Source organism: Apostichopus japonicus, chromosome 10, assembly GCF_037975245.1.
Source record: "Apostichopus japonicus isolate 1M-3 chromosome 10, ASM3797524v1, whole genome shotgun sequence".
Classification (NCBI taxonomy): Eukaryota; Metazoa; Echinodermata; class Holothuroidea; order Aspidochirotida; family Stichopodidae; genus Apostichopus; species Apostichopus japonicus.
The window spans coordinates 14821124-14834204 of NC_092570.1; the positions used below are offsets into that span (position 1 = coordinate 14821124).

A 13081-nucleotide genomic window follows, 5' to 3' on the forward strand; every position below is an offset into this window, starting at 1 on the left:
CCCAGTGGACGAGATTGTGGGGTGGAGCTGGATGTTCTTAAAAATTTGTATAGAACGCCGTTATGTTTCCTTAATCGGGAATTAACAGTAACCCCTGGCTATTTCGTAGGAGCTACACAACTCCGGTTAGTTTGTTCAGGACCGTTTATCTTGTGCAGGACAACTCCCCATTCTTTGCCCGTATGGTATGCTGTATTGGCCCCAGACCTCCAGGAAAGTACTTTTTGAAAACCGTCTAGCAATTATAGCGTGCTATAATTTGGGGCCTATACTGACTACCTTTAAACTCATGCGGACTAAACGGGTTGTAATTTATTCACTCACTGAAAGATTCCCCCAATTATTCCCAGCCGTGTATTGAGCACTATTAAAGAGTGAAAACATATCTCATATATTGGCAGTAAAATATGCGTTGAAACTTTGAGCATCCGTAATTATTAACTTAACTAGCATATTTTGGGATAATGGTGATGACCATTGAGAGAACAATCATCGGATAGACAAACCGAACGAGTAAACACGTAAAACAGCTTCGATAACAAAGCAACCAGGCGCAATTGCAGTTTTGTTTTTTGCTCAATACCTCATCAATCTAGGTACAAGTACCTTACATATATAAGTAAAACAGAGAAAATGTAAGTAAAATGCCTATGAAGTGAAAAGTTCCTCACTAAACCAGCTGGTTCTGTTGAAAACATCAACGCGCGGGCTACGTATAGACTAGATGCAGTAGTCTCTTGCCAGTGTCGTTTGTGTTATTTTCCGTACCCAATATCCGCTCGTCTGCTCGCCGAGATAGTCAGTTCTCATTCGCAATCAAACAACGATGTTAGCCTATACTAAAGTATGATTCCCATTGGACAATCCTTGCTATAGCGCTTCATACTGTATCTATTTACATCTTATCAAATCTAAATGCCTATCGCCAGAGATCATTCGAAGGCATTCCACTTTATTGACACCGACAGCAATGCGGTGAAAGGCTGATGCGGGAAACGTGTACACAGATCTTCCTCGAAAGTATATATATATATAGGCATATAATATATATCACGAAAGCGCCTATACACTGGCAATCATCACGCAAGCCGGAAACTTCACTGTTATCAAAACGGGGGAGGTTACCACAACCTCGAACACACATACAGGCAGTATGATACGTGAACCAAATGTGGTATTTCGTAAGACGGGCTCTGAGTGAAAGGTGTATTGAAAGTTTTAAAATGTCTGCTTTGTTTAATCAGGTGAGTGATGACTTAATGTTTTTTCTCTCTAATACCCAAAGGGGTATCTTATACCGAAGGGGGTACAAATTCTGGTCATAAAATACCAAGTTTGTTGAACTTCACTCAATAGAAAGTTAACGTGTTTGTGTGTTTTTTCACGGTATATCCGGGACATAGCCTACATTGTCACAGAATGACTGTCGATCTTTTGTTAGTCAGACTCTAGTGTTAAGAGCAAGATTAAGAATCCTTCTGTGATCATAGAGTGGTAACCGTACCCAGGGTATTGTTAGGGTTGGGTTCACTCAGGGTTAACTCCATCCCCCCCACCCCCTTATCGGTTTCGATGATAATCGTAACCTATGCAGTCATGCAGGCGGATGAGTGTGCGTGTGTAGGTGCGTGTGTGTAAACACGATATCTCATGAAGGGAAGCTTGGACCAATATCATATTTGGTGAGTAGGTCTACCACACTGAGTAAACACACCGTATTGTTTTTAAAGGAGGTCAAAGGTCTTGTAGGGTCACCAGAATGACAGCTGACAATTCTTCTTTAAGTTGGAGGAATGGGTGACCATTATTCGACTTTCTAGCATATATGAGGGCAATACTCTTCACATATATAATGTCAGTAAATAATTTATCCGGTATCGCATAACAAAATGCTATGTAAAATGGGCAACTTGCTATACAAAGGCGTATAGCAGTTTTTGCACAAACGAACCATGTAGTATTTTATAAGAGATAAAAGTTCGTAACCTTCAAGACTGCTATGCAAAGATTTTACACAAAAATTATTCCCTGAATTTTTCTGATTAGATGAACAAAGATCTAGCCATCTTTGAAAGGAGAATTTAGGTTCGAATCACACATTCGTAGGGATCAATGCACTGTTGTTAGAAATGAGAGTTAACTTTGATGTCTAAAGTTGTATTATTGAAAAAATGACAGCTAATCCCATGCAAACAGATAAATTTTCATTTTGAATAATGAAGAGAATAAATTCCTTCGTATTTGGTTTTTGTGTTTATATGTTTGCATGTGATGAAACAAGAGCAGGGATATAGAACCACCATTTTAGAACTTGGGGTGGGGGGGGGGGTAGGGGGAGGCTATGATGTTAGTCTTCCATGAAAGGGATTTGAGGGGAGGGTCCCCTCCCCTTAGCTCCCTGCCGTTTTTGGGGATAAGCCCACTTGATTGTATTCGGTGGGGGATGGGGGTGGGTGATAATTTCACTCCAGAAGTGTACTTGGTTGCGCCCCCGAATTGTGTCTGGGCGACAAAAGTTCTTAAGCTTAATAATAGAAAAAACTCGACATTATCGGTAATGAGTTATATCTGAGTGAAAAATGAAAGCTACAATGTTGATCATTACTATGTTTATCATTTTGGAAATCATATTTTGGATAATTCTCGTTAACCGTTTGCACAATTAATCAGGAAGCATTTTTTTATGAATTTATATACGAATCTGAAATTTAAGTGTTTCTTTCTTTCTTTTCTTCTTCATCTTCAGCGTGCAGTGAGGTTGCTCTCGGTTGCCGGTGTTTTGTTTGGTCTCGCTGTCATTCGGTCTGTCGTCATGAGATATCCACAGCCATTACCTGATTGGTCGGAAGATGAGAAGCCTATTCATTTGGAACCTGAGGTCAGCTTAACAATTGTTGACAAAGATAAAATGGTGAGGAGTGGTGTAAACTGATTGAATTTCTCATTAATATAAACGATACAGGCTCAGTGACCTCTCCCTCTCCACACGTACCGTCCTCATTGTATATTCTGAAACCACAATCAGAACGGGCACATGTTCCTACACATCATCTGCCTAAGCCCAATGCACCGTTCATGATAAAGCCCAAGGGGTGTTAGTACAACCCAGCCAACACCGCCCCCCCTCCAAATTTCCGTTCCCTTATGCCGTCCGTCTTAGGTTATTCCGAGTGCCTTGCTGTAGCATTCATTCAGGTCCATATCGGAGGGTGAGGCAGATGTGTAGGGACATGTTCCAGTTCGGATTGATGTTTGAGAATATTCAGAATATAGATATACATATTTTCCTACTCACTGCGAATTCAATTATATATATATATTCAAAGTTTGCCTTTGTCATTTACCTCCATTTCATGAACAAAGTATGTTCAAAGTATCTCTTTCGAGATCGGCTTTAGGAATCACAAATGATTTCGAGTTAGTTAGAATCATGTTTGATCTCTAGAGTAAGGCAAATATGTCACCAAAAACAGAACTAGTATTGTTCGATACAGGTGACAAACGCCTAGAGTGGAATTACGACCTTCCTTACCGGTTTCGAACCTCTGGACATACAATCAGGCGCCCATAGTCTAGTGGTTATAGGGTGTCCGCATATAAAGCGGGAGGCCTGGGTTCGAATCCCGATGGAGGCTGCAAGCTTTCTCACTGTTCTGGATTTTCCTACTCATTACGATTTCAATGAAACTTATTGTATAACTTAAAACTTAATGCATCTGAGTAAACATTGATTATGTAAATGATAGCGTGTGAAATATTTGCGCGTGAATTAATTGCACGTTAAAGGACTTTAAATTAGGACATTGGTTGCTATTTTAATAGAACATGCAGTAAAATACGCTTTAGAAACGAGGATATGAAATTTGAATAAAGCCTGACAGATATTACGTCGTTTGTGATCATTTAAAATATTCTTGGAGTTTCAGAATATAAAGATATACCACAAAAAAAAAACCTTAAACGAATAGAAAAGAAAAAATTACAATTTTGATCCGTTTTGTCAACATAAATATCATTTCTTTGTCTAAAAACGATTTAAGGAGAATACGGATGTCGATAAATGCCATACTAGGGTCTGATTCACGCGGTCGTAAAATACGCGATACGTGAAAATAAGTCTAACACCGGGTCATTATTTTTTACTTAGAAAACGATGCTAACTTTTCATATCATATTTTGATATAAAACATAGGAGAACGTTATCGGTTAAACAAGTTTCCCGTTGTGTCGACATGGGCTACACCATAACGAACTATGGGGAATATACTGTTCAGAACATGCGTTAGATATTTGGCCTCTTTGGCATATATCGTTAAAAATAAAAGAAGAGAATGGTTTGCGCACAGAATAGATAGGAACATATCCCATACCCAGCTTCCTTGGTCCGAACAGGGTTAGCATTAGCAACAATGCCTTTTTTGTTTAGTTTAGGGGTGGGGGAGGTATAGGCCTTCTTGGTAAGGGGCTTTATTATCATGCCCATATCCTTTATACATGTTATCTTTATTTTTGGTGGGCTTCTTCTACAAGCTACGGCTTCCAAGCCCTTCCACCATTTTCTCTCCGTAATTTCCATTATTTTTCTCTTAAATGATTTATTACTTATTATTTTCTTTGCATGGTATTGTCTTCACCGTCTTATTATCATATAAACATTGTGAGGAAATGGAACAAATAAATGAAATGCCAAAAGAGTAGCAGCTCCCTGGTCCGAATAAGTGTAGCATCGTTACCTTGATTGAACTTCGCGGATTGTATCTTTAATAACAGGCACTGTCGGAGTACCCAGCTGAGTTTATTGAGAGTAAGAAGAATCCCTGTTGGGTATCACCAAGGGGCACCGTGGACTGTTTACCGTATTTTTATCTAGCTGGCATGCCTAAATGTGGAACTACTGATATCTGGGTGAAACTGACAAAACACCCTCAAATCTCGGTAAGCAGAAAGGAACCGCATTGGTGGGCCAAAATACGAGTCGGTGAGAATACTTTTTATGCTATTCATGTGATAGCATGTTATGCTACTCTATACTGTAATATAGGCTGATATAGGCTGATATAGCTAACCTGGCACATGATATAAGGTATGGTATACCAATGACTCCGTAGATCCGTTGTACTTTATGAATAGTGTGATAACATGATACACTGTTATAAACTTGTATATAGGAACTGATAGCCACACACTTTACATAATGTAAGTGTGGCATACTATGCCGATTCGTTGAGTCCGTATGTATTATGCCAATTATATAGGTATCGAGACACCGGACACCTCCGACCCCCCCCCCCCCACACCGGGCCACCCCTCCCATCTCGTCAGGCCTGATTAGGCTGATTCTAATAATGAAGAGTTTATGTAATAAATATATAAATATATGAAAATAAATAAATAACAGGATAAAGTACACTCCTACTTCTATACAGATGCTGAGAGCCACCTCAAAGATTTAAGGTTTTGATATACATATAAATATCTCCGTACATCCGTTGTTCTCTACTAAGAGCCGCCATTTATAATACACGTGATATATGACTACATCAACACTATCAACATTTATGTTACCGTCCAGGAAGCTGACAATTAGCCAGATCTATAAATGATAAATTGCAGTTCTTGTTTTCGATACCAATTTTCATTTTCAACGTAGCTGAATCTACCATAATCTATACTATGGGAGTGTTGTAGATCCATGCACAGGCTCAAATGCTGTTTAGGAGTCTAAACAACTGTTCCTGTGTTTGACTAGAAAGTATACCTTGTAAAGATGGTTCAAAGTGCAGATTTTAAGCGTTTTTGCAGCAAAGTGTCATCCACTTTCTGTTAAAATGTGGACGAAATTATTCGCGAACCTTTAGAGTAGTCTGGTTAGTCCAGTTAATCATTGCATAAGACGGTGAGTTTAGTATTTTCTTTTTGTTAAGTCCTTATCAGTATAGCAGCCTGGTCATACATGTAAAACATGCTAAGAAATTATAACACACAACAGTTTTAACTGATTAACGGGTAACCACCTTTACCAGTTTCAATTGATAAAGCCATGAGAATCGGCCGAGCCGATCGACCTTTTGGCTAAGATCATGTGTACCATAATGTTCCCCTTCTAGGGAATCGTGATACACACCTGACGATGATCACACAGTCACAGTCTCGATGCAAGGGGACTAGGGTTGAGAGCGGGTCAGTCGTTTTGTAGTTTGGTTTTTTCGTGCCCAGGTTCTTTCCTGGATGAATTTTCTTAAAAAGTACCGAGAGGATGAGAACGAACACGTAGGAGGCGAGGACCAGTCTTTTGCATAAGAACGACAGAAATAGGAAAACATAAACTTAATACATTCATACATACATTACATATGAAATAACGTATCTTTAACGTGTGTGCATGTGACATTATTTCGCATATCGCGTCCCTATTAGATAACAGATAATATTGTTAATCCCCCCCCCCCCCTTCTCCAACATCTTCTGATACAAAGACACACAGAATATGTTACAAATTTAAGAAAGAGATACTTACGAAATTCTCTCGGCGCCGAAGTCCGGTCTATCTCTTCGGTATTCAAAGAAAAGTATATAAACTGCATATATTTCAATTCGTCACGTTTTACGCGGTATAAAGCTTTATTCCACTAAACGTTGGAATTACCACACAAAAGACAATTTTTTTTTCCCAATGACACGAAGTCAAAATGAACAAACAGCCTTGCGACGATATAAACAACGTTGATCCACCAAGTATAGCCACATGGTGCACAGTAGCCTACCATGCTTTCTGTACCATAACTTACAGGCAGCGGTAGAACCTACAGGTCTCTCGGACAATACATGGCTGGAGTAAACGAATAGGATTACTATATACCTATATGCTCATGATAATGAACACACCTACTCTCTATGATGCTGCGGTCCTTGGTAGCTACAAACATGATTATAAAGGGAATTCCAGTAACCATTGACTAATTATACATATGTGCGGTAGCTACCAACAATTATACAAACTCTCTTCAAGGAATCATTATGAGGAACGTAAACAATAGGGTTTAATTCCCTGTCTACAGTGGCCATTCTTATAGCCTCCAAGTACCATATTTACAGGCCTTGGAATGTCGATCCTCCTTTTGTGCAGACCAAAGACGTTGCACGATACAACACAAACAATTTGCTACATATACTGACGGTCCGTAAAGACGTTATTATTTGTTTTTTTAATACATCAAGTCCATTATCCAAGCTAGCGGTTATTCTTTTTCATCAAGGGGGTGGGGTTGGGGGAGCAGATGTTGAATCCTGGGTCGTGGGCCTAACAGTTTGCGGACCGTTGCTTCATACTTTTTGTACATCTGACGGTCCAACCAGATTCCCCTTGAAAGTTATGCTTTTCTGAAATAGTACACTGCTTTTAACATATCAACATCCTATATGCATGTCTGGACTAAGATTCGCCAGAATCCATCAAATAATGTACATTTCAGATCAACCTTTCTCTAAGATTTCCCCGTCTCTCCATGCATCCCCCTCCCCCCGTCCCTTTCACCGCAGTGCTGCTACTCTCCGTGTACGAGGGGGTACATGTACATAATATTTGAGTTGCCCTCAAGATAAGTACTAATTAATTTCACGTGTTCCAAATATCTCTTCTTAAATATTAATTCGCATTTCTTTTCACATTCTGTTCAATGTTCTGTTTTCAGGCACGTACAACGGTAAATCCACTCTGGGGTCATCTGCAACGGCGTACTACGAGTTGTGGGGAAACCTGATGCGCAAAGTTACCATGAAGAAAGGAGAAGAATATGCATCCAATACCATATTTGGTATTTTTAAAATTTTATTTATAGTCTTAAAGAGTCTCCTTCATTTTCTTTATAGACATCATTCCTACACCAAACTCCGAAAAGTCCCGAAAAGAGTAGAAATTCGTCGGGCAAGGTTAGCAGTTTGAGTAGACCTTGATAAGCCAATGAGGCTTCTTCGCGAGTTCCTGCTTGCAGGAGGATACATACATACAATACATACCTTGGTACATTAACTAAAACGTTATTTCTTCTTCCTTTTTAAATTAATGAAATGGATCTTATTTTGAGGGAGAAACAAATGCTGATTGCAATATGGCTGCTATAGCTTTGATAAATTTCTAGAATGTGCATTATTTAGATCCATTGAATTACTATTCAAACTGATGCTGGTTCTAGACAATTTAACAATTTGAGTAAATTATCAGACACTAGTTTATTCATACAGGACGAAATATTTGTTCTTCTTTTGTCATTTTCTTTTGTTTTGCTATGAATGCAGGGGACGGTTCGGCGTCAACATTCTGGGGCAATCGCCACTGGACTTCGTTTCATCCAAATTTAGGCCGATGTCCAGACTTTGCTATCCCATCGCTCATTCACTCCATTCAACCAGAGGCCAAAATTATTGTTGCTTTTCGTAACCCCATAGACAGGTATTATTGAGGTCCCCCAAATGACTGGCGTGCGCAATGGGGTGGGTGGGTGGGGTGGGGGTGGGGGAGGGTGTCCGCCATCGTCAGTCGGGAAAGAAACGTGATCTGTGAAATTCTATCTGAACAAAAGCCTTTCCAAAAGAAGTGACGAAGACTATTTAAAAAATAATAAAAGTAAAAGCACCGTTTTGGTCTTAAATGAGGTAGGCTATTCTTATTTACTATGTACAACTTAGTCTCAGATTGGAATCTTAACGTTGGTTCTGCAGGAACAAACAAGTTGTAGACATATCGTTTTGGTTTAATACGGACATTACAATGTTTCAAAAAATAGTTTTATCGAGTTGCTACGTTCCAATAAAATATGATTTTTTTTTCTGTCGTTCGACTTGCCACGTACAGCATCCTGACGACAATTTGTAAATTGTCGAGTTTTTGCGTGTTTGAAAACCCGCCAAAAAATGTATAAGTTTTGACGTACGCGTTGTCTCGACAATTTCGAAGAAACTTTTCCTTAAGATTAATAAATTACTTAAAAAGTCGAAAACACGACCCCCAAAAATAGACATTTGTCGTGAAATCGTGCCGTCTTATTCTTCATTAACACGGTAAGTCTATACACACGTATATGTCAATATTCAGGACGAGTCCCGTCATTTGAACTTGACTTTTAAAACAAACTTTGATTATTTACCTCATTTCACCAGGTTGTTCTCAGATTATTTATACTTCTCCAGCGGGCTAACATCCTCCGAGGAATTTCATGAATCAGTTAAAGCAGGAATTGAAGAATTCCAGACATGCCTCGAAACTATTGGTGATCTACGCACCTGTGTCTATAAAGCTGACAAGTTACCTTCAGGAAGAGCAGTCGTAAGTGGTGATGTATGCGTTATTTAATCTCCCCCACCCCCCCCCACCCACCCACCTCCGCGGTAATAATACTTTGCAAGCTATTATTAGGCGAATTTTGGCTCTCCATTAGAAGGCCCATCTATATACCCCTAATTTAAATTGATAATCTGCGTAGCCCCTCCCCCCACCTCCCCTCCCCCGCTGGATGTTACCCATCCTCTGTGTTCCGGCGAGTTATTGATAGATGGAGTGAGGGATACGTTACAGAGCAATGGCGGCCTTCTAAGTGTAGGAAGGTTGAAGGGCGGGGGGGGGGGGGGGTCGGCATTCACATAACAAACTCGACAGAATAAAGTAAAATGAACGAGCTTACACATTCTCGATTTTCAATACAAAACGTCTCGCCAGGTTGAATATGTAGCCTGTGCAAAGTCTCGTTAGGCGAAATCTGCCAATGTCCCTTAAAATGCTAAAAGATTTTCCATAATATATGTAAGAAACTCACCGATAAATCAATTTGATTTCGACATTCTCGTTAAGTTCCGCAAAGTGAGTCAGTGCCCGAATTGAATTACGACATCAATAGTGATAAAAATGTAAGTAAATATGTAGTTAAATCTATTAGTGACTAATTCATTGTCTAGTAAAAATTTACCAACCTCGAAACAGGAATGTTGTACGTGCAGTACACACTCTGTGCTCGTTCAGTTCAAATTGCTAATCGAGGAACTGGGTTTAGGAGGCCGTGTGTTGGAGTGTAGGAAGAGGGGGCTAATACAGAACTTTTAATCAAAGCGAAACATGTGCTGTAGTAAGTCCCATCATACGCGCAGAAATTCCTCTCTAGCAACCACCCCCACCCCATCATTCATATAGCTCGTCTGACCCATACGAAGGCCACTCAGGTGAAAACATGTAATAGCAGCATGGAAGGGGGTTTATCAAGGGGGGGGGGGGGGTGGGGGTTAGACTCCACTTATACTGGTCAGATCTTCCAAATAGCATTTGCCGAAAAAAATCCCCTTCCTTCCCTTTCTCGAAAATCGGTTAAAATATATCAATTGTGAAGGCTACTTAGCCACTGGCAATATAATCATGTCATTTTACATGCTGATCTAAACCACTAATTCTCTTCTTTAATTGTTTTTTTTGTCTCTTCTATTGCGCATGCTTAAAGCAGTTGTTTGATAGACCATTAATGGTATTGAAATGTTACTCAAAATAATATTGTAATTAGACAAAAATAAGAAAGTCTACTAGATTTTGTTTACCTCAAGTACATTAATTGGCCATTTATTAAAATTTTGCTATGGATATTTGAAAGTTTGAACTTCATTGGTACTGGAATTATTCGAGTATTTGTCAAACGTACTTTTTTATGTAAACTTCGCCTTAATCTACGAATTTTGAACCCTGATCAACTCTTGTTGTGTCCGACGACAAAACGGGATATCTACTTTATTTCCACTTGTTTTGTTATCTAATATAGTTTAAAAAAAAAGGACTTCAGTTGTATAATTTATCTTTAAGAAGATTGGTGTTTATTTAATTTTTTATTTTTAACACATTTACAACGAAGAATAAAAAAATATATATTTGGATGATGCCTTTTGATCTCTTAATTTCTTAAATCCCATATAGCGATTAAGAATTGGTCTCTATTCGGTCTATCTGGAAGACTGGCTGAAAATTTTTAAACCTAGTCAGCTGAGGGTCATTAGAACCGAAGATTGGAGCGTAAAGTGTCCTGAGATTCTGACCGATCTTCATCGATTTTTAGAGCTCGGTAAGAATTGTTCTTTTGACTTTTGGAAATATTTTGGCTCTCAGAGGAGAAAAGCTGGAGGACAGAATTACCTTCTCTGTAATGGTCTGTGATGACTCGGTGTTAAATCACATTGTTCTCTCTTACGAGGGGGGGGGGGGAAGGGAGGGGGAGGGGTGTATCACTGCCACTATACTTACCCCTCGTGCAAGAACTTTGAGCTATCATGCTGTGAAGGTAAGCTTTCAACAAACAAATATGTTCTCTCGCCAGATGAGCTTCCTCCCGGTGAGACGAACGACTTATGTAACGAAGAACGCCATAATGTTGGACACAGCAAGACGGTGGCGTTGTTACCGGAGACAGCGCAGCTGTTGCGTGATTTCTATTCCCCCTTTAACAAAAGACTGGCAACTTTACTCGATGACGATAATTTTATATGGTAATGTATAGAGATAGTACCGACTCATCTGGTTCGTCAGTAGAAAAAATCTAGATCCAAGTATCGCAGATTGCCGAGAAGTGGCGTGCGATGAGGACAGGAATGAGAAGAACTTGTCGTTCGTGTGGAAAGGCGACGGTGTTTGGACGGATCATATTATCACTGAGGCAAGAAGTCAAGTCAAACTTAAAACTGTATTCGTATATGGAGAACAGGGTATTGGTATATGAGTACCAAGACACATAGTTTCGTAGAGACAGTTTGGTGTTAGTACAAGGAAGAGGATTGTGTATTTATTTAGATGAAATTAATGTTTCCGGTTTCCAAGTATAATCTACCCCACTCTGGATAAAGTAATACGTTGACTATAAATGGCATCTTGAATAATCCGTATCGAGATGTTTATACGCATGCTCTCTATAGCTTACAAAGTGGTCTTGAATTTAGTCCATATACAATATCTGCTATAAGTGCATTACAACACGCAATCATCAGAAAGCATACTTTACTTCAGTAAATATCTAACATGATGTCATCGTATCGCTTCTTGGAACTTTTCTAGTTGAGCGGATTGAAACGGACTCTGCACGTTTAATCCCCAAGGTGGCATATTTCATATAGGGTCTAATCCACCCAAGGAAGATGAGTCCCGAAAAGCAGCAGGCGATCATCTTTGTAGATATGTTATCAAAGAAGATTTCTTGGTTTTTGGCTTGGATGTAGAAGTGCATGAATTATAGTACATCTCGTGCGAAAATCGAAACATTTTTAGAACCCCTTAAGGCTTACCAAGAACAGCGCGCAAGTAAATTGTTTACTGGTGAGTAAAGATGCTTGTTTACATGTGACTAATAAAACTTCGCGATCTCATAGCTGCAAAATTCTACATGGTCATAATAGGGAAAATTACAGGTGCCATGAATGGCCAACGTGTCAGCTATCCCGTGAGGGGTATAGGGTTTCGCTATTGGGAATTTCTATAAGAAACTATAGAGACCACGTGACTTTGATGACGACGTGCTATTTAATCAGGCATGTATATGGAGTATGCTACCACAAATAATTGGGGGCGGTAGATAATATTCATCGCAACTCTTGTAGAGTTTTCAGGCCTTGGTATCACAGTCCTTCAAACGTAACTTTCGATGGTTGACAGAGATTGCATATTGCAAAATTAAACCATTTTATCTTCAAAGTTTATTTTTGTTTACGATAATAAATAGAAAACAACAAACATATAAAAATACCGTGTTCTGAATATATTTCTTCACCCTTGCGATAAATACAGTTTTGCAGCCCAATCCCTACTCTCATACTTTAATGAATGTTAGTTACATTAGCAGCCAAAAACAAAGAAAAAAGAACTGAGGAGGCAAATCTCCATGGCAATAATTTAGGTGTGAGATCAGGGTTTAACTCGAGGATGTGTTAATAACTCATTGTTTATTGGGAGGCTTGAACCAAAAGGGGCCATATGTATGGTCGTTCGTCAGGTGTAAAAAGAGTGATTGAAATCACGTCAGTCTACCATAAAGCTCCCAGATTGCTCAAAGTGCTTGAACTCGGAAAG

General features: G+C 39.3%; 1 protein-coding gene across 2 annotated transcripts; it reads left to right on the top strand.

The window, feature by feature from the left end:
- Positions 1-423: 423 nt before the first annotated feature.
- LOC139975288 (carbohydrate sulfotransferase 15-like) lies at positions 424-12755 on the top strand. Of its 2 annotated transcripts, none has more exons than XM_071983084.1 (8): positions 424-1244; positions 2747-2911; positions 4771-4978; positions 7692-7814; positions 8296-8449; positions 9157-9322; positions 10946-11090; positions 11343-12755. In XM_071983084.1, the coding sequence occupies exons 1-8, from the start codon at positions 1170-1172 to the stop codon at positions 11513-11515; spliced, it is 1209 nt and encodes a 402-aa protein (XP_071839185.1). In that variant the 5' UTR covers positions 424-1169; the 3' UTR covers positions 11516-12755. The 2 variants fall into 2 exon arrangements, with proteins under 2 accessions (XP_071839185.1, XP_071839186.1); XM_071983085.1 differs by having other exon boundaries at positions 2747-2878.
- The last annotated feature ends 326 nt before the right edge of the window (positions 12756-13081 follow it).

Bases quoted from the DNA above. Each gene is read 5' to 3' on its own strand.
- LOC139975288 (XM_071983084.1), top strand. From the start codon at position 1,170: ATGTGGTATTTCGTAAGACGGGCTCTGAGTGAAAGGTGTATTGAAAGT. The intron at 1,245-2,746 runs GTGAGTGATGAC...CTTCATCTTCAG, and splicing joins TGTCTGCTTTGTTTAATCAG to CGTGCAGTGAGGTTGCTCTC. The intron at 7,815-8,295 runs GTATTTTTAAAA...CTATGAATGCAG, and splicing joins TGCATCCAATACCATATTTG to GGGACGGTTCGGCGTCAACA.